At 44.8% G+C, this 22,695-nt stretch overlaps 1 protein-coding gene across 1 annotated transcript in view; it reads left to right on the plus strand.

Annotated features, from left to right (window-relative positions):
• The first annotated feature begins 443 nt into the window (after positions 1-443).
• The window catches only part of LOC147615003 (DEAD-box ATP-dependent RNA helicase 20-like), a 43,284-nt gene continuing 21,032 nt past the window's right edge, over positions 444-22,695 (plus strand). The window contains exons 1-5 of the mRNA XM_086780285.1: positions 444-805; positions 1,603-1,704; positions 1,875-2,272; positions 2,432-2,611; positions 12,746-12,907. Coding sequence (XP_086636411.1) covers positions 1,649-1,704; positions 1,875-2,272; positions 2,432-2,611; positions 12,746-12,907 — 796 coding nt within the window. The 5' untranslated portion in view covers positions 444-805; positions 1,603-1,648. The remainder of the gene's footprint in view (positions 806-1,602; positions 1,705-1,874; positions 2,273-2,431; positions 2,612-12,745; positions 12,908-22,695) is intronic.

Below are 22,695 nucleotides of genomic sequence, written 5' to 3' on the forward strand. Positions count from 1 at the left end.
AAACCCTCTAGAAGCAGCCAGTTAGGCGGGGGCTGTATGCTAGTTCTGATACCAGTCTTGTTATGGTTGATAACTGAACCTGAGGCCTTGCAATAGGTTTGCAGACAATCCCAGAAGGCCCCTATACTGCTCTCCTCATTATGCCATAGTTGCTGATGATCTGGATTTTCAAAAAATACATTACCAATCGCTCATTACTTGATTTTATTTATTCTCCACATGTATTAATTAATGTTATACGTGACACGGTACAATAAACTTACTTATGTATCTTAATTATTGCTTATCTTCCAATTATCAATCTTAAATATGTGCCCAAAGATCAAATATGCAAAATTATGGTCATGATAGCCTATTGAAGATCAACGGATCTTTTGAAATGAGCGCTTAGCCACTACTATCATAAGTACAGGTTTAAAGGCGCGATTAAGTGACTCGGAAATGCGCCACTTTGCCAAATTGCCATCATATTTGCATGCAGAGGGGGAGAGCAGCTCCCGCCATTGTCGAACAGAAAAGCTCTTCCTCTCTGTGTGTTTTGCGACATCTCCATAGCCCTGCGACATCGCCACAGTCTTCGCAGCACATTAGCTTGCATTCTCTCGCACACAAACCTTCCAAGCATCAGCTACCTTCTGCTCTGCAAGTTTTTACCAGCTTCCTTTTCACAGCGATGTAGGGTTTCGCTGTTGGAATTTAGGGTTTATCTGTTCTTTTCTAGGGTATTGCGTACGTGATCGCATTTCTGAGAAAGTTGCAGAAGTTGCCTTACAACGTACGCTTTGCTCCGACTGCAAATCGCATTGTAAGGTTTCTGTGCCCGTTTTTAGGGTTTCGATGCTGTAGCATTATTTTTAGGTGTACTCGATTGTGTGCCTGAGGAAGTCACGTAAAGTTGTTCGTAAGGTAAGCTTTGTTTTCGTCACAGAAAGGAAATCTTAGGGTTTTTAAAGGGTTTCTCTGCTCGTTCTAGGGTTTTTCTACTTTTTTAAGGGTTTTTATGTCTCGTATCATGGATTGCTCATGTCTCCAAAACGCATTCAATAGCTGTAACCACAACCTACGTTTTGGTCTGACTATACAAGGGGACTTTTCGGGTTTCTATGCTCAGTTTAAGGGCTTTCAATGCTCGTTTCTAGGGTTTAGTCGTGCGCAGAGGCCTTCCTTCTTGGCCCTTGTTTTCTGCGCATACATTAATTCTTTCTTTTTTGAAGTTTAGCGAGATGGATGTTTATTCTGTTGCTCCCTTCTAGATGCTAAGCGAATTGCCCACTTATTTTGTTAGTCTCTTAGTCTGTTAATCTGCCGATCTGTTAATCCCTCTTTTAAGATGCAAGCCTATTTTATTAGTATGTTATCTACTAATCTTTTAATCTATTAAGTTGCCCATTTGTTACTTTGTTGGTCTGCTAATCTTTATAGCAGCCTGTTAATCCCTTTTGTAGGTCATTATTCTGTAAATTTCTTTGGTTAGTCTGCCAATATTCTAATCCATTTCGTTAGAGTGTCAATCCCTTATACGATTGCCAATGTGCCTATGTACGCCACATGAATGGCAGCATGTTTTGCATTGTTTAACTGGAGCTTCTTTCTATTTCTTAGGAGTAAAGCGGAGCTTTCATTGGATCCACCCCTAGCGACCAGAAAGATGAACGGTTTTGATGACAGATGGGTTGATCCTACTTCTTTTCGGGAGAGGAAAATGTAAGTTGCATTGTTGATTGAAGGCAGAGAGCGCTGTATTGATCTCCATAGATCTAGTTTATGACTGCATTATTATAGCTTAAAACCAGCTCATGGAAGACACATTGGTTGTACATCTTTGCTTTGTATTTGATTGAAACCTGAGCTCGTGTTTTGATTGCATGAAGCAGTGGCTTCGGAGGGTCTGGTGGAGAAGGATGGGGTGCAGACGGTGATGCCTCTGGTGCAGCAATGAGTGGAGACTGGGGAGAATGGGATGGGGGAAAGAAGGCAGCGGCTTCCGGTCCGAAAAAGGATTCCAATAGTTTGACTGGAGACTGGGGAGACTGGGACGGGGCAAAGTACACAATCTTCTCTGGTTCTAAAAGGAGTCTGGATAGTGCCAGTATTCCTCAGCAGGATTTTAAGGGCCTTCCACCATTTGAAAAGAACTTCTATGTAGAACATCCTAACGTGGCATCTATGACCACTGAGGAAGTTTCCACCTATAGAAAGAAGCGAGAAATCATGGTGGAGGGTAAAGACGTCCCTAAGCCTATCCGGTCCTTTGATGAGGCTTCCTTCCCTGGTTGGATTCAATCTTCTCATTTCTTAAGTTTTTTTTCTTTGTATTGAGAGCATGATGTAAAACAGCAACCTGCTACCTGTCCCAATTTTGTGCCTATGTGAGATTATGTAGTATTGACGGGGCGTTCAACAATGGCTTAGAGGTTTATTTTGTTGGCAGATTATGTACTCGAAGGGATTCTGAAGGCTGGCTTCAAGGAACCGACAGCAATCCAAGCACAGGGCTGGCCAATGGCTTTGAAAGGAAGGGATCTTATAGGTCTTGCAGTAACTGGGTCTGGGAAAACACTTGCTTACCTGCTGCCTGCCATTGTGCATGTTAGTGCACAACCAACACTTTGTGAGTCTCTCTGTCAAATTTTATTCACACTCACTTGGTTGGCTAATGCTAATTTTTTAAAGTGTTTTTTTGAGGTGGGTGATATGGATGGGAATGCTATATGATTTCTTCCTAAGTGAACAGCTTGTCTCCAGACTCGTGTACCAAGGTCATATTAGAGAAAAACATCTCCCCCCCCTCCCCTCCCCTTTTTCCAGCCCTACACTCTCTCTTTGTGGCTAGTGCTCCATTGAGACTTTGCGCTTTTCTTCTCAAGGTCTTCATAAATAGAGCTTTTGTTTTCTCTTGATTTGTTATTCTGCTATGCTCTTCTTGACTTGATGGTTCAGTTCTAAGCTTATGCTTCTTAGGCCATGCAATGATTGATAGGGTTGGACTATTCCATTAGGGTGGTTGAAGGCCATGTTGTCTCTCCATTTAGCAGTACTTAGGATTTGATCTTGCTGTGATTTGCTATTGGTTTTTGAACTTGTTGACCAAGTTGCAAAGAAAATACTAAGGTATTTGGAAAGGATCTGGATGTAAGTAGGAGGGATTTATTGAACATGCAAATTAATATTGACCAAGAGGGGTAAAATGGGCAGGCATGGAGGGGCAAGCAAAAGCACAGTTGAGATCCAAGCATGTCTACATATGTAAAGTAATACATTTACATATAAAAGTGTAGTTGTAAAATGTTGTGATTGCATTTATTGAAAGAAAGGTAGTTCTTCATAACATAAGTTAGGAATAGAATTTTGAGTGATTATCCAACTTGCTATAGTTAGTGTGATTCCTTAGTGTAGTTCATGGAGTAGGGTTTGCATAGTTGTGTCTAGGATGATCAACATTCTGAGTCCTATGGAGGATTAAGATACGAGAGATATTAGTGCTCAGAACATGGTTCTTAGAATTATGCATGGTAGAGGTTTGTGGAAGATAATGTTACTTGGACCATGTTAAATTAAAAGGATGCATGGTAGAGGTTGATGTGGAAGATAATGTTGCTTACACCATGTTTAATTAAAAGGATGCATGGTAGAGCTTATTTATTTGTTGGTTAAATGTGGGTAACTATGCATGTGATCTAAATCTCATATCTAATGAGGTCATTCTAGAAAATAATGGATTGTCTATTGGGTCTTCGTTCACTAGTGTTGACTATTGTGCTACTCTAGGATTTAAACTTTTTTTTTTTCAAGGGTATCGTGCTCAAAGTGGAGGGGTGTCTGCAGGAGCACTAGAGTTCCTCCGTTTGTGCACCTGTCACCGTCATCGAACTCCTCGGTCACTCGGTTCTCGCTTCTTAGTTACTTGGTTGTCTCTAGTTTTTGTCCTTCGTCTTCCTCCTCCTTCGCCTTGTTGAGTCCTTGTCTAATCCCATGTTGCTTTGTGCTTCAGTTTGCCATTTGTATTCGCTCATCTCTAGTTTGTTTTTTCTTCCCAGTCCTCATGCGTCTTCCTTCTTCTTTACCTTGTTGAGCTTGTCTCCTTTTGATTTGTCATTGCATCCTTTGTTTTGTCTCTTACTTTTTGTCAGTCTCTCTTTCATCTTGCTTTGCTTTCCTGTTTCCATCGATCAACGCTTCTTTTTCTCTCGCTTGAGACTTTTGTCGCCCAAGCCCTATCCTCTTCTTTGGCTAGTATCTTTAGCTTTTGGATTATTTTCTCTTTGAGTGTTGGCATTATTTGGTCTTCACACCACCAAGGAGAGTCCATGCATCTACTTTGTCATCCGTGATCGAGGCCGTTGTTCCTTGTCTTTTCTTTTCAAAAGTGGACCTTCAGCTCCTCGCTTTTGATAGTTGTCTTCTTGGAGGTCTTCACCTTGGTTTGCAAGATTGTGGGTAGTCGCCCGATTTGTGGATAGCTTAGGAGTCTTTGGCAGGCAAGTCTTGTTGATGAGCTTAAAAAGATTATTGATTTTCATTCTTTGGGACTTGGATACTACCAAGTCGAGTTTCGTTCTCTTCTAGCTTTGCACAATTATCCAGTTGAGTCTCGTTGCATTGTGCACGACCTAAGTATTCTTTGCTAGGCAGCAATACGGCTTTGATCCCTCTTTGGTTAGCATCTCATGCTTTTTCATGATAGTTTGATTTTTTGGTCTCAAGGAGAACTACCTTTTTTTCCTCACGGTTATTTGTAGTGTAATTGATAGTGATGGGATTTCTTCTCTTCCTTCTCATTGTTGCTTTGGTCTTAGCTCGGATGACATGGATTTTCTCTCTTCGTATATATGCACATACTTTTTGGAGTCAGTTTCTCATGTTATATCGCTTTCTTAGCTCTGGGGAGCTCTTATTTTGCAAAAAGTTGAGTACTCTGGTCTTCTCGGACAATGCTTCATTTGTTTGTCGAGAAATGGAACATCTTGCTAGAGCTTGTTTCCATCGTCAGGCTAGGAGGGTCTCTCAAATAGTCTCTTTCCATTTCGAGCTTAACTAGTCATGAAGGTCGGGGGAGAGGGGGGATCTTGGTCCCTAGGATTTAGAGCACTAGGTTCCTATCTTTGAGGATCTTGGTGCGAGAAAATGACATTGTCGATTCGAGGCGAATCATTAGACTTTCAAAGTAGTGGTTTGCTAGGTGCATCAGTTCGGTAGGCCATAGGAGGATATGATTTTGTCAGATAATCATTACGATCTTTTATCTCAATAGCCTCCTTGACGATGATGGGTCTTTTCAGTACCATTGAGAAACTTGTCTTCATTGGTTCTTCCCTTGATTGTTGCCTCGTCATGATTTTGCTCCAAGCATCTGTCAAAATATGCAACGGAAATGATAACCAAACTTGGTTTCACAAGAGTAAGTAGAGTGCAAAAAATAGACAGCACAAGAGACACAGAGAAAGAGGCGTGTAAACTCTTCTCTATACACAAGATCTCGCACAAAACTGAATGATGAAGTGGTGAGGAGCATGGGGCCTATTTATATGCCCCATGGATGCAGTCGGCCAACGCATGAGAGCTCCGCGACTGAGGAAAGCAGGTCGACCAGCATAGGATCTCCACGACTATGTAAAATAGGTCGGCCAGCCACCAGCACCTCCAGGATTGCAGCATAGGCAGTTGGCCAGCCACCAGGAGCACATGAGGTGAAATCGGCCTGACGGGCGGGGAAACAAACACTCGCACATAAAACACTTCAACGCCATTAAGGACCTAGAAAAGGAAAACAAACACGGGGAGCTAGAGTGCTCTTGCAAACAGTACACAGACACCGATTGGCCCCAAAACGCAGTGGCGTCCCTTGCGGTATTTCTTTAGTTGATTATAAGAGCTTTGATTACAATAAGGTTGGGAACTCAGCCGTCACAGTAGAACTCCTGAAGCCTGCAAAGAACCTGCATCATGGCTTCTTTTCCACTCGGCATCCACAAACAAGTCCAGCCATTGTTCACATCGAAAGACTCTCTCACATTGAGTCTGCATACAGAAGCTTTCTTCCATGATCAGGGCTGCCACAACCATCCATAGCCTCTCACCCTATGAACAGCATCACACCCTGACACATCCAGTGCTTCTGCATCACAACACAGACTCCCAAACTGTCTCTCAAAAGAGAACTCGCATCACAGCACAACATACTATACAGTTGACACACCTGTACCAACCTTCTCTATCTTCCAAGGGTACTATCCATCTCTGTCATGGATTCCTTGTCCCCTGTCCAATCAATAGCAAGGCTGTACCAAATATGTGTCCATTCTTGTACCCTTTGCCTGCATGTGACCTATCTCTTGGAGAAACCTGTACCAACCTTCTCTATCTTCCAAGGGTACTATCCATCTCTGTCATGGATACCCTGTCCCTTGTCCAATCAATAGCAAGGCTGTACCAAATATGTGTCCATTCTTGTACCTTTTGCCTGCATGTGACCTATCTCTTGGAGAAACCTAAAAACATGTTTCCTCGAAAAACCTACGACCTGTTTACACATGACACCCTTAGGCGTGTTTCCCTTTGAAACTTCTGTCCTGTTTTCATACAGAACCATTCATGGCACCATTCAACAACAGTGCCAAACACGGTATACATCTAGTTATCTGTTCCCTCATGAAACATCTGGAAACATAGAGATGGCCATTACTATAGGTCCCTCTCTTCCTTTCTAGCAGGAAGAAAACAATCTGCTCCATGAGCGCGCAGCTATGCGAGCTTGCTTCACTCCCATGCCAAGAAACATAACCAAGTGACCTGTACTTGCAGCCAATAACCCAATTACATAGCTGAATTTGCAGCCAAACAAAAATAGCCCATAAACAATCCTCAAACTGATCTCAAAACAGTCCCGAGCATTGCTCATGTTCATAGCCACATGCACTGCTACGAAACAGTCCATAAACCCTTTCCAAAACAATCCCGAACCAAAGCAAAGAGAAGCTGAAAGTTCCATCAGTTGAACGCCATCGAGGTGATGTCTATGTTCATAAAAAACCAGCCCCTATCCGCCTTTATGTCCAGCGAAACCAGCCCCTGGTCAGCACGCAGTCCTGAGCGCCTGCAGTCCAGCCCTCCTATAGAGAGAGAGAGAGAGAGAGAGAGAGAGAGAGAGAGAGAGGAGCATGTGCCGCAGCTTCAGCCCCCCTTCTACTGTTTCTCTTGTGACCACGTGAAAATCCAAAGCTGTATCTCTCTGCAGCCCAGCCAGCCGCCTAGAGAGAAGGAAAACGTGCAATTGTAGCCGGCCAGTTACTAGGTGGTAAACATCTGCTGTGCAGCCCCTGTGCACTGCCTGCCCAACCAACGCACAGTCCAGCCTGCTCTCTGCTCATCCTTCGTGTAGTCCAGCCCACTTGTATGCTGCGCCTGCACCAATACATACAGGACAGCACCTGCACCTGGTCGCCACACAGTCTTGTGTCAGATGACGAGCAGCAGCCTGTACTTGGTCGCCACGCAACCAATCAGCACATCCTCTCCTTCACGCAGCCACATTCAGCCTGAAGCGCAGCCCTGTGGCACACCCAAAAGCACAGCTTGCTAGCCCTTTTTCTAGAGAAAAATCGCACACACCAGATTCAGTAGGCGCCTCCCAAAAAGCATGAGAGAGAAAAAGGCACAGCCTCTAAAAGTGGAGTAGCTTGCCAAAATAGCTTTTGGGCCACCAAAGGTTATAAAACCTTTTTAATTAAAGTCTCTTTGCTCCCTTCACACTTGGGGTTGTCCACACATGGGCTTCCTTTTTAACTCCAATCTGATGCCATTCACACTGTCCACCATGTCCTCGTGCACACCTGCATATTGTTTAGAGAAAAACACAAGGTCGTGACATGAGGTGCAGTCAGCTAGCACCATGCGCTCCTACCAACATGTGGCATCCATCCACACCATGGAAAAATGAAAAAAATGGAGAAAAAAATACGAGGAGTGAGGAAAAATGGTAAAACACCTATACAGGGCGGGCACATCCACAACAGAGGCCCTGGTGTATAACAATAGACAGGAGATGACTTCTAACATCCCCTCTTAGCTCTTGGCTGTGAAATCAACCCAAGGGAGCTGGAGTGTCGTCTGAGCGTAGCTTGAGGTAGAGACTTCGTGAAGAGGTCCGTTGCATTGTCCTCCGTCGAACAATAAAGTAGCAAGATGTCACCAGCCAAGATCTTCTCTCGTACAAAGCGATATTGTATCTCTATGTGCTTGGTCCGGGCATGGAAGACCGGGCTCCGAGCAATAGCTATACAACTTTGGTTATCGCATTGGATAACTGTGGGCTTCTTCTGTGGAAACCCAATCTCGCCTAGTAGCCTTCGCAGCCACACAATCTCACAAGCAGCACCACAAGTAGCTCGGTACTTTGCCTTTGTCAAAGAGGGTAATAGTTGGTTGTCTCTTGCTGCTCCAAGAAATTGCTCCTGAGCCGAGGGTAAAATTGTATCTTGAAGTAGATCTCCTCGTGTCTAGATCTCCTCCCCAATCTGAGTCACTCCAACCTTGGAGTTTGACTCCATCTCCTCTTGTGTAAAAGAGTCCTTGATCCTTCGTACTCTGCAGATACCGCAAGATCCGCAATCCTGCGTCCCAATGAGACTTCAATGGCGTCTGCATAAAAGAGCTCAACAGTCCCACGGAGAAGCTCAATTTCAATCTGGTGTTTAGCAACCAGATCAATGAACCAACTAACTTTCGGTATTGCGAGACATCAATTGGCTCACAAGGATCAATAACGGTTAACTTTGTGTTTGGGTCCATCGGCGAAGTAATAGGCTTGCAGTTCTCCATTCCAAAGGCCTCAAGCAACTCATGAACATATCGCTGCTGAGAGACGAAAAAATCCCTTTGGGTCTGCCAGATTTCCAATCCCTAAAAGAAGTGGAGTAAGCCTAAGTCGGGGTCATCTCAAACTCCTTTGACAAGGCAGTCTTCGTCACTCCAATGTGCTCCACATGATCGTCGGTGAGAATGAGATCATCCACATAAAGGATAATAATCGTGACCATGCTGCGTTCCTGAAAGAGATACAGGTTAGGATCTACAACCGATCTCTGAAATCCAGTTCGAACAAAGAAGGAATCAGTCTTTTGATTCCAAGCCTTGGGAGCTTGCTTAAGACCATACAAGGCCTTATGTAACCTGTAAACCATCCCTTTTGATCCTGGAACAACAAAGCCTGGAGGTTGCTCAACATACACCTCCTCCTGTGTTGTAGGTCACCATTAAGGAACGCAGATTTTACGTCCATTTGATACTACACGGGTCACCTCTGAGAAGAAGCAAGGGCGAGAACGGTCCGAATCGTGGACTTCGGTGCAAAGGTATCCTCGTAGTCGATGCGTGGCTCCTGAGCATAACCTTTAGCCACAAGTCTGGCTTTGTGTTTGTCCATCGACCCATCAGACGTATATTTGGTCTTAAAGACCTATTCGACACCAATGACTGACCGTTTCGATCGACGGCCTCGGTAGTACCAACTCCCATGTGTTGTTCTTCTCGATGGCATTAAGTTCCACCTGTATGGCTTTTCTCCAAGTATCTTGTGAAAGGGCTTCCTTGACGGAAGTGGGCTCCTTGTCCCACATAATACGAGACATCAAAGCATAGTTTACCTGAAGAAGCTCCGTCGTGTTGCTTTTATCTTGGACTCTGTGTGATCTTCGAGGGCCGTCCTCTGTGGTCCACTCGAAGGGTAACTCCGTGACACCTGACTCCCGAAGGGTGTCTAACAACCACCTAGTTACTCGAACAGATCGTGGAGCCTCCTGTGGTCGCGGGGGCTCTACTCCAGCTGCGGGCTCAACCTCTTGTACTGACTGAGGTTGATCAACTGGAATAATGATTTGGGAATCATCATCAGACTCCTCTGGATCTCCAAGAAGTGGCGGCTCCTCGACAGTGGATACTGGAACATGCTCGTCAAAGACCACATCCCGGTTGACGACAATCTCGTTCTTGTCTGGATCATACAATCTGTATCCCTTGGAAAGAGAATTATACCCCACAAATACAAGCTTGCGGGACTTGGAGTCAAGCTTTCCTCAAAAACCTTACAAACTTTTGAGAGAAACTATTCTTCTTTTGATATTGTTGAAACTTCAGCTTGATACTAGAGCATGGTAACTTTTTTTTGATCTTTCTCAATCCTTGGGCTCCCATGGATGTATTGGAAGTTTTTGGCTTCCATAGAGTAAACCTTGGGCTTGCAAAGACACCCTACATGATTGTAGCTGTCCCAATCATTATTGATGTGATAGTACCACGAATCATGATACTCGCCAGTGACTCTTATTTTACAGATGATCATGTGATGTTGCTTCACAGGGGAGGATATCCTTTCACTAGGCACCACTAAGTCTGACCATTTTGCTCTGATACTACTTGCTATCAAAGAGCCTGGGTAGCATGGCTCCAACCATCTTGTGCTTATTCCTCATCACCTATATGCTGATCATTCGTGATTGACCGGTTTTCTCACGGCAGTAAGAACATACATAAATTAGGTATCTATGAGAGCTTCTAAGTTATGTAAGTCTTAGTTACGTAATTATCTATTACTCTTTGGTATGAAGATACTTGGTATTGAAGAGCTTGGGTAGCATGGCTCCAACCTTCCTGTGCTTATTCCTCATCACCTATATGCTGATGAGCAGCTTGCTTACTAGGTTAGAGATACTCCGATGGACCTCAGGGTGTTACTTCAGCCTTTCAACACAATCATGATTGACCAATTTTCTCACGGAAGTAAGAACAACATAAATTCGGTATCTATGAGAGCTTCTAAGTTATGTAAGTCTAAATTGCGTAATTATCTGTTACTATTTGTACTTGAAACAGATAGGCCGTAAATTTGGCATATTTGGACAACCAGATGCTCAAAGGACTTTGAGGGTATCCAAGATGTCCCCCAGTTATGACACACCACATTCGCTGAGTATTGATACCACTTGGGAGGTTATTGGTAGTATCACGGCGTGGCATATCTGGAAGACCAGATGCTCAAAGGCCTTTGAGGGTATTCAGGCTTATGACACCCCGATTGAATACAAGGATCTTCTAGAGTTGTGCAGACAAAATGCAGAAGATTTATGTGAGTGGAGCCAAGGTATTTTCCTTCTCCTCCACCCTTCTTGCAGGCTTTTATGGCAGCATATTGTCCTCTATTGGTTGAGATCTCCCTACCTTTTGGCTTGAGATCTGCCTTTGTACGATTTTAGTTTACTTAATAGAAGCCTCTTTGTTTTGAAAATAAAAGCTTGTTGCCCAGCTTCCATGAGCCATGGAATCATGCCCATGAGTGATAAAACAGCTTTTCTACTAGCGAGTGACGTACGCAACTCCAAATGTAATGCTTGTACGCGTCTACAGGGGATCTTTGGGGATCCTCATGTAGAACAATTAGACATTGCACGTTGAATAGCTCTAGCATGCCCATGAGTGATAAAGTAGCTTTTCTACTACGTACGCAACTCCAAATGCAATGCTTGTACGAGTCTACAGGGGATCTTCGGGGATCCTCATGTAGAACAATTAGACATTGCACGTTGAATAGCTCACCAATGATGAACTCGCAAGATGCCTTGAATAGCTCACCACTGATCAACTCGCAAGACATCTTGTGCAATGAGCCAAGGTCTTCCACTCGCAAGACACCTTGCGAGCGCAATGAACCAAGGCCTTTTGGCTCTTGATAGAGCACCATAATCTTCTTCAAAAGAAAACGTGTACCATCCCACAAGGCATGGTGGTTCTTGCAATGTCGTTGTTCTCTTGTTGCTGCTCACATGCAGGAAGTGATCTGTAAGTTATGCCCATTTTTAACTATATAGTCCAGAAAGGGAATAGTGTAAAAGGGTCTGCATGCTTCAATTCTCTTTGCGTCATAAATTAGCATGTTCATAGATCTTCTTGCTTGCTTTTTTCATGATTGCGCTTCTTCCGGTAAAAGTAGCTCTGAGAATAGTCAAAACAGGTTGTCTTTGATGTTAAAACACTGATAGAAACATCTTTCATATTCATTGAGTCCCAATTAAAAAAATTGGTCTGTTCTAGTCACGTTGGTCACTTTGGTGATTGGCCCATTTTGATCCATAGTGCGGTGTACGGAGCATTTACACTTGAATTTGAGCCACCATGCGACATACCTGTAGTGCCATGGATAGTCATGTAATTCTTTTAGTTGATTAAGTTAATAGTTAACAGGCCAAGCTTGTAACACTAGGTTCTCATGCATGATATTGCTTCAATCTGTAAATGAAATATCATGCATGAGAACCTAGTGTTCAATTTGTAGATTGAATGCACAAAGCATTGAGGCAAGGGTCCTTACTGTTTTTAAGGCTACAACCATTGACATACTCCTTATTGCTTTTGAGGCTCCCGACCATTGATGTGTACAGAAAAGAGTTGGGCCTTTGCTTTGTAACAAAGTAATGTTTTTACACTGCAATTCACAGTTTTACAAGTTTTGTTTTGAGATGCCAATCCAACATTCAGGGAAATGAATCGAAGGCCATTGCTTTAACCTGTTGGTAAGGGTTCACATTTCATAAAAGTGGATGTTCTAGAGTGTTGGTTTGAGATTGGGTTCACATTTCATAAAAGTGGATGTTCTAGAGTGTTTGTTTGAGATTTAGTAAGGCCAAGCCATATTTTTTGTGCTTTATCATCTAGTTGATTGTTGGCTTGTGTTCATTTGGATGTTCTTTATGTGCAGCACCTGGAGATGGCCCGATTGTCCTTGTCTTAGCACCTACTAGAGAGCTTGCTGTCCAAATACAACAAGAAGCATCAAAGTTTGGATCGTCATCAAAGATAAAGAATACATGTATATATGGAGGTGCACCTAAGGGACCTCAAATTCGGGATCTCCAAAAAGGTAGGTCTAAGTCTAATCAAGTCTCTCTCTCTCTCTCTCTCTCTCTCTCTCTCTCTCTCTCACACACACACACACACACACACACACACACACACCCACACACGTATGTACTTAGAGAGATTTTATTAGTGTACTAAAGACGTAATGTGTATATAACACCAAAAAGTGTTACATATGTTCCATGTGTACATCGGAAATCGTAAACATGAAAACGAAGTGCTAAAGAAAAGAAAATGGCTCATGTATGTGGGACTCACACTGCAATGAATGAATGATGCTTTGCTTGTCACGTGTTGTCCTCTTGTAATGCAATATATGTAGATGGGATAGCTGATGGATGGGACATGTTTGAGATTTGGAGGAGAGAGAGAGGGAGGAGAGAGAGAGAGAGAGAGAGAGAGAGAGAGAGAGAGAGAGAGAGAGAGAGAGAGAGAGAGAGAGATCTGATACAATAATGTCCATGGCATATCTCATCATGGAATGGAAAATAAAATAGAAATAAAACATAAACACAGCTATCGCACTTGGGTGATATGAAATTGTCCATGGAAATACTAAGAACATAAAAACATGAGAGCATCTTCAGCTCCGAGTAGATGGTATACCACTCCAAAATATCAAGCATGAGGCTAATGAGTATGGCCGAGAGGTCTCCCTTAGCTATGTCACATGGAAAGGTAGCTCGATCGCGGTGGAGCATGTCTTGGATCTGCCGATGGGGGGTCGGGGGGGTTGGGGGCATCGGGCACACTGGAGTTACGGAGGCTCGATCCGAGGTAACTTCTCTCAGGCGAGGTAGGTTTGGAGTAGCTCGGGAAGGGTTCACAAGATCCACTATATTGGTGTCCTCCACCTCTTGGCTCCAGAAGAAACTGGTGATAGTTGGCTGGCGAGCGAGGGGGCGGGGTGGTTGGGGTCGAAGCTCTCTCAAGAAGCTCAAGCAGGGAAAGGCCTAGGCAACGTTGGTCCTGGAAGTCAACGATCCTTGAGAGGACCAAATCTCTCATGAAAGACAGTGAAACCTCTTGTGGATCTCATAGTATACTAGGCAGCGGCATATGTAATACTCCTCCGTCTCAATCTTTGTGTGGCATAATCGGCAGATCCTCTCCTCTGGGTATCCGTATGAGCTTCTTGGCTCTGAAGATGCGCTAAGCTCTACCTCTCTCCACTTTGAAGCGATGGGATGAAACCCGTATCTAGCCAATCGCAATCGGCATGTCATTGAACATGTGAGCACTCAAGTAGCCCGGTTGCTAGATGAATCCATCCTTAGTGAGGAAGTGATCTTTGTAGAAGTGCATCTTCGTGGGGAGCTTTGAAGGTGTGATCCATGTGCAATGGGTGTAGAGGTGAGAAGATCTAACTGGATAACCCGGTTGGTATCCTTCCTTGCTCTCCATGTATTTGCAAAGAGCCCATCCACTCCTAGCATCTAGCAAAGCGTCATGGCATCCTCCTTGGGGGAAGCCCTCGCACTCGCACATGGAGGCCCTACCCTTCTTGCGTTTCTCCTCCTCGAGTTTCATGTACGATGCTATGTGGGGGTTTGTGCTTCTTCACCACCTCCACCCAATCTTTCTTAGTGGTCTACAGTTCTTCCCGCAGCTTATCACTTGCAACTTTCAACTCCTCCAAGTCAGTCCTTAGACCTTCTTGAATATTCAGTTCTCCTTCCTCCATTGTATGGTTCTTAATCGTAGCCTTTAGGGCTTCCATTTCTGCCCGGAGTTCCCCTCTCACTGGGGTAGCCTTTGGCATTCCTTGTTGTTGCAGTTGGGTCTCTTTCAACATTTGAATCACCTCCTCCTGGTGGTTCACCTGTGTTGCCGATTGTTCAATCTTGTTGTTCTTTCCTTGTATCTCCTTGCGGAGGTCTTCCAACTGTTTTTCATGTTGGTTCAGGATCCTATCTAGCACCTCCTTCTGTTCGCCCGACTTCTTGGTGTTGTTCTCCACTGTCTTGATGTATGTCTCTAGATCTCTCCAGATCTTGTAGATTCATTGTGGCTATTCCCTCCTAGTTGCTGCCTTGGGGGCTTGAGCAAGGGAGGCTGGGTGGGTGGGAGCATGGCTCGGTGGGTGGTTGGGCGGGTGGGAACAACAGGGGTTTAGGGAGGCGGAATGACTCACCACAGTTAGCGCTGGACAGCAGGGCAGCATGGGCGCAACAACGCGGCAAAAAGCAGTAACAAGAGCCATCGGCGGAATGACTCACCATTCATCACTGGGCAACAGGGGTGGAATGACTCACCAGAGTCAGCGTTGGCCAGCAGGGTAGCAGGGTGGCAAAAAGCAGCAACAAGGGCCATTGGCGGAATTACTCACTAGTCAGCGTTGGGCAACAGGGGGCGCAGCGTGGCAAAAGGCAACAACAAGGGCCACGGTCGCATAGGGCGAACAGAGGAGGGGTTTAGGGTTTAGGAAGATGGAATGACTCACCACAGTCAGCGTTGGACAACAGGGCGCATGGGTGCAACGTGGCAAAAAGCAGCAACAAGAGTCATCGGTGGAATGACTCACCAGTCAACGTTGGATAGCAAGGACACAGTAATGCAAAAAACAGCAAGGACCACCGTTGTGCAGCGCGGACAGAGGGGTTTAGGATTTAGAGAGGCAGGGGCACAACGTTGCAAAAAGCAACAAGGGTCACTGGTGTGCAATGCGCGCGCGCCACACACACACACACATACATATAGATAGATAGATAGATAGACACACACACACACACACACACACACACACATACATCGCCTTGTTTCAATTTGCAGTTTGTGTGATGAGGTTCTGATTTGTCCGCATGAATACATAAATATGGGGGAGTACAAAAGTGACAGTGAGTACAACAGTATATGGTTGGAGTGGTAATCATCTTAGGAGCTCTAGCATGGGTCTCTGTCGGATGGCTTGGATATTTGTCATAGTGAGATATGCTTGGTATATATATATATACCAAGCATATATATATATATATATATATATATATATATATATATATATATCTATCTATCTATCTCTATCTATCTCGATCGATCGATCCTATCGATAGGATCGGTCAATCGATCCTATCTATCTATCTATCTATCCTATCGATCGATCGTCCGATCGATCCTATCGATCGACCGTCCGATCGACCATCCGATCGATCCTATCGATCGATCGTCCGATCGACCGTCCGATCGATCCTATCTATCTATCTAGCATGGGTTATATATATATATATATATATATATATATATATATATATATATATATATATATATATATATATATATATATATATATATATATATATATATATATATATATATATATATATATATATATATATATATATATATATATATATATATATATATATATATATATATATATATATATATATATATATATATATATATATATATATATATATATCGATCGATCGATCGATCGATCCATAATATACATACATACATACATATATACATATACATACATACATACATACATACATACATACATATATTCTCGATCGATAGATAGATAGGATCGATCGGACGATCGATTGGACGATCGATATATATATATATATGTATATGTATATATATATATGTATATATATGTATATATATATATGTATATATATGTATATATATATATGTATATATATGTATATATATATATGTATATATATGTATATATATATATGTATACATATATATATGTATACATATATACATATACATATATGGATGGATGGATCGGACGATCGATCGGACGGACGATCGATCGATAGGATCGATCGGACGATCGATCGATCGATAGGATCGGACGATCGAGATAGATAGATAGATAGAGATAGATCGATCGAGATAGATAGATAGATAGGATCGATCGGACGATCGATCGATAGGATCGATCGATAGGATCGATCGGACGATAGGATCGATCGATCGATCCTATCGATAGGATCGATCGATCGAGATAGATAGATAGATAGATAGGATCGATCGATCGTTAGATAGATAGATAGATAGGATGGATGGATGGGATAGATCGATGGATGGATGGATCGGACGATCGATCGATCGATCGAGATAGATAGATAGATAGGATCGATCGGACAATCGATTGGACGATCGATCGATCGATAGGATCGATCGATCGATAGGATCGATCGATCGAGATAGATAGAGATAGATCGATCGAGATAGATAGAGATAGATCGATCGAGATAGATAGAGATCGGTCGATAGGATCGATCGGTCGATAGGATCGATCGGGTCGATCTATCGATAGAGATAGATAGGATCGATCGGATCGATCGATCGAGATAGATAGATAGAGAAGATAGATAGATAGATAGATCGATTGATAGGATCGATCGGTCGATCTATCGATAGAGATAGATAGGATCGATCGGATCGATCGATCGAGATAGATAGAGATAGATCGATCGAGATAGATAGAGATAGATCGATCGAGATAGATAGATAGAGAAGATAGATAGATAGATAGATCGATCGATAGGGGATCGATCGGTCGATAGGATCGATCGGTCGATCTATCGATAGAGATAGATAGGATCGATCGGGTCGATCTATCGATAGATGGATGGATGGGATAGGATGGATGGGATAGATCGATCGATAGGATCGATCGGACGAGATAGATAGATAGATAGGATCGATCGGAGGATCGATCGATAGGATCGATCGGAGGATCGATCGATAGGATCGATCGATAAGAGATAGGGAGATCGATCGATCGATCGATAGATAGATAGATAGGATCGATCGATCGATAGGATCGATAGATAGGATCGATCGAGATAGGAAGGATCGATAGATAGATAGATAGAGAGAGAGGGAGAGAGGGAGGGAGGGAGGGAGGGAGGGAGGTAGGTAGGTAGAGGCCATAATGGCCTATGAGACCAAAATTGAGAGTACATCTGAAGTTGGTCTCATCAAAGAGAACAAGACTAAAAAGTATAATAAATTGATTGTCCTATAGTTATAAGAACAGAACTGCAAGACTTCGAGATGATACTGAGTAGAAAAAACCTAGAAAATATTGAAAAATGTATATTAGGTAGATCCATGTATGGTGATCAATTGAAGTGTTGTCCTCTTCTTAGATCAAGAATCTCCGCCATGGAGCTGTCTAGAATGGAGAGGTCGTAGAAGCGAAGTAGGCGCCTCTGATGCCGAGCAATAATGGCTCTGATTTGGTGATGGTGAGGATGCCGTGGTCGGGATCCTGGTGGGTGTGGCTGACGAGCACGACATAAGATAACTGCTCTATCAGTGGTGACTCCCTGGGAGCGTGGTTGATACTCTGATGGTCCAATGGAGGAGGTATCAGGAGGTGTGTGGGCTCGGTTGTTGGTGCTAGTGTCGAAGAAATTTGTCAGGGTCCTCTGTCCTGTCTGCCAAGAGGGTTTCTCTATGTCTCCTGAGCTTAAGTAGAAACAATCCCAGGCTAGGCGGACGGGGGTTGAGTTTTGAGTTGACCAGATCAGTCTGTCAGGGGTGTCCTCTCGCCCCGTTTCTTTTTCTCTTCTTTGCTGAGGCTATGAGCATGTATTTGACGGCAGAGGAGGTTGGTTTGAGAGGACTCCAGCTCTCAGTCCGGGGGGAGGACTTGTGAGTTTGTTGATGACACGAGCTTATTTTTACATGGCTAGGAGGCCAATCTTCATCGGGCAGAGCAATCGCTCCAGGTTTTTAGTGCAGCTTCGAGAGCATTGATCAATTGGCGCAAGACAGTGGTCTTTTGGATCAGTAGCGCTCCCACTCCGGCATGGAGCCCAGACCGGGTTTTAGATGGATTTCTCCTGGCACAGCAGTGCGATATTTGGGATGCTAGATTGGACTAGATTTGTCACCTGAGCAACAGATTGCCCCGCTTCTTCTGAGCATTCGGAAGAAGCTTTTGTATTGGAGTACAGCTCGGCTATCCTTGGCTGGGAGGGTGGTGGTGGCAAATCAGGTGCTTTTAGCGACCATGTGGTACTTTACGTCTTGTTGGATCTTCTCGAGCTCTTGCATCAGCCAGGTATAGAGGCTGATCAGGAACTTTCTTTGGTTTGGGCGGGATGGTCAACCAGCCCGGGTAAAGGTTGCTTGGACAGTTATTACACTTTCGTTGGCCCAGGGAGGCTTGGGCATTATAGATCCAGTCGATCAGAGTAGAGCCTTATTGGGAAAGCTTATTGTTCGGGGACTGCTTCCAGGCGTTAAGCCTTGGAAAGAGCTTCTTTTGCAGTGGCTGCAGGCTCGGGCTCTCCCAGCAGGGGGAACTTGGGCACCAGAGATACGATGGATCTTCATAGAGATGAGGAGGACAGGCCTCAGTAGAGGATGGGAGGACAGATTTGCCTTGAGCATCTTGAGAGCTTGGGAGCTGTTGAGACCGGGGCTCTCTCAGAGACCTCCTCCTTGTGTTGAGGAGCGGGCTAGACAGCCGCTCATCTGGAGCCCAGTGGTTCGCACAGAGCAGGGTCATATGCTGAGTTCTCGGCCTCGTCTAGCCTGGGGACCTTTGGCGGCAGGCCCAACACGTAGTTTTGGAGACTGGTAGGCCTTCAGCAGTCTCCCAGAGGAGATCCAGGTGGAGAGGCTGAGTCACTTAAGAGGGGAGTTGATTATGAGGGATGACATTCAAGAGGCACTCAGAGAGGAGTGGTTCACGCCTCTCGAGCTAGTGGCCCCACGGTGGATGGGAGCCTTTACACAGTTGGAGATCTTGATTGCTGTCAGAGCTTGCACTGAGGATGGCAGATGTCTCTACTATGAGATTCAGGATGAGAGCAGACTTCAGAGAGTGGAGGTGGAGTCGCCTTTGGTTGCAGAGTGCATCTTTCAGAGGATACGAGTAGTGGCCGCTGCTTCTTGGAAGTGGCATATTGACCCAGACCCTGTAGATGTGCTCCTTGATTGGCGCATATGGGCATATGCAGCGCGCCTCTTGGCCCGGCTCCAGTGGGACCCTGGTGAGCACGAGTGGCATGATCCTTATGCATCCCTAGAGGCCACAGAGATCACCTTTTTCCAGTACATTGTTCGGTTGGGGCAACATATTTTGACGGCGAGGAGGATGGTCTCTCCAGCTGCATCGGGGCATTGGCGGCTACATGGACTCTCACAGGAGTTCCTGGAGGATTTTTAGACCCGGCTCTGGGCTAGTCGACAGGCCCGCAGGATCTCGACTTTCCAGTGGGGTTGGTCGCCTACAGGGACTCAGCAGTTGGCACCTGGCTTGTCTACAGCGGTCTTTCGGCGGCCTGCGTTCGATGCGGCCACCCTATGGAGACACAGAGACATTGCCTATGGGATTGTCCTCAGGCGCAACAGATTTGGTTGCGGATGCTGCGTATTCTGGCCCTCCTCTCCAGAGGGTATGTATACGTGGGGTGCTGCTGCTTGGTCGACTTCGTCAGGGCCTGCTATGGGCTATGAGACGGAGCAAGACAGCCAGGCCATCAGATTCATTAGGGGCCAGCCTCGCCTTGTTCCTTCACTGGATTTCTTGTCCGCCAACTGGACACAGGAGAGGGATCTACGATGGGAGCTCCTCAGCAACCTCACCATCTGGTTCACCTGGAGGACCCGGTGTTTCAGGGCCTTTGAGGGGAGACTGGAGCCACCAGCAGAGATTGTTCGGGGGATTTGACAAGAGTTGAGCCACACCCTGCGAGGACAGTATGATCGCATCCGGGGCGACTCGGATGAGGCAATCTTGCGGCGCCAGGCTTTTCACACCACTTGGTGCAACGGCTCCTTCTATACCCTACACGCGGGGTCCCCCCGTTGGCACTACAGGCCACCTGTTTGGCTTTTTCCCCCTCCTATTGTATGATATAGCCCCTCGGCTTCTTTGTACTGATACTTGTACTTTTCAGCACCTAGGGAGAGTCCCTAGCTGCCTTGTTTTTTTCTCTGCTTTGTTTTCTTGTGAGCAGGAGAGGATCTTTTGTAGCCCTACGAGTGTTTTTATATAGCTAATGAAAGGATCTTTTCTCGAAAAAAAAAAAGAAACAATCCCAGGCATCTCTGATCCTCAAACTCCATGACCTTGCATAACGGCCCAAAACCCTCTCGGAAGAGGCAGTGATATCTCCCTCGGATCTCATAATAGACTGTACATCGGCAAATGTAGTGTTCCTCTGTCTCTACCTCCTGGTAGCATAGCTGACAAATGCGGTCATCCACGATCTGATGCACATATCGCCCTGTCTCAATCCGCAGTTGGTGTGATGAGGTCCGGATCTGTCCAATGGCACAACGTATCCCATGTGATGATAGGTGTACATCCATGCACGCCGGGCGGGTGATAAAATCATCCGGCGAGGTGTGTAGAAAATGGCTCTTGTAATGAGTCCCAAGGGTTCAAGGGGGCTAGTCCATGTCCTCTCTGTGTCCACTCTGATGATATCCATCCTATCCATCTTGATCACGCGGTTTTGCTCTGAGCGAGTGAGATCCAAAAATGGGCAATCCAGACTGTACTGAAAGGGTGGTAGTGCCTCTATCCGCAAACCATGTAGGTCAAACCATGATCTCATCTGAGCGTACCAACAATGAGTATCTCCATCCTCTGTCAATTGTATGGATGAGGTCAATGCCAATCGGGAGTACCTCTGCTGAGGGAGCTCCCATAGCTGCTGTAAAAAGGTAATTGCTTGGAATAGGGCCTCGGTTACTACTGGTGGGGCACCCAGCTCAGCCCGAACAATCTCATGTGGTATTGATGATTTGCTCCGAATCATGCGGGCAATCATCATAATCAGTGGTCTCTCCATTTGCCTCCATTTCTCATCTGTCTCTCTCTGAGATTTGTGATGTATACTGGGCCTCCGTACAGGAGGGTCGGTGTGACAAGCGTATCAAATAGCCACAATTTGGTGCGTGGCTCCTGAAACTGTATGTGTGCACACTGTCTCTCAAGTGTTTCCAAGACTGCATGCTCTCGAGCTAATCTGATAGTCCGCTTGGAGCTCGGACTCTGCCAGTCACACAGACTCATACAAAGCATATATCCCCCACTGCATATCCTCGGGTACCTCAATGTCATGCAATCTGTGCATAAGCCTAGCACGTGGTACGGTATCGAAGGCTTTGCGGAAGTCCACAAAGCAGTAGTATATCCTTCTCTTCCGCAAATGAAATGAAATGTTATATTAACGCCTTCAAAAGGCCAAAGTGACCTATGAGATCAAAGTTACAACCATGTGACATTTGATACACTGTCTGGAAAAGAAAAGAGATAGCCCCACAATACATCAGTAGGGGGAAAGCTAATGCTACTACTCAAAATGGGGTACATGAGTACATGGATACCTGAATACATGAACATGGGGGAGTACAAAAGTGACAATGAGTACAACAGTATATGGCTGGAGTCGTAATCATCCTAGGAGCTCTAGCATGGGTCTCTGTCGGATGGCCTGGATATTTGCCATAGTGAGATGCTTGGTCGGACGAGCCCGATGCCTCTAAGAGGCCATAGTGGCCTATGAGACCAAAACTGAGAGTACATCTGAAGTTGGTGTCTCATCAAAGAACAACTAAATGAGACTAAAAAGAACTAAATGAGACTAAAAAGTATAATAAATTGATTGTCCTACAGTTATAAGAACAGAATTGTAAGACTCTTAGATGATACTAAGTAGAAAATATTGAAAAACATTGAAAAATGTATATCAGGTAGATCCATGTATGTTGATCAGTTGAAGTGTTGTCCTCTCCTTAGATCAAGTATCTCCGTCATGGGGCTGTCTAGAATGGAGAGGTCGTAGAAGCGAG

Source organism: Cibotium barometz, chromosome 41 (genome assembly GCF_041138505.1).
Source record: "Cibotium barometz isolate CiBa-2024 chromosome 41, ASM4113850v1, whole genome shotgun sequence".
Taxonomy (NCBI): Eukaryota; Viridiplantae; Streptophyta; class Polypodiopsida; order Cyatheales; family Cibotiaceae; genus Cibotium; species Cibotium barometz.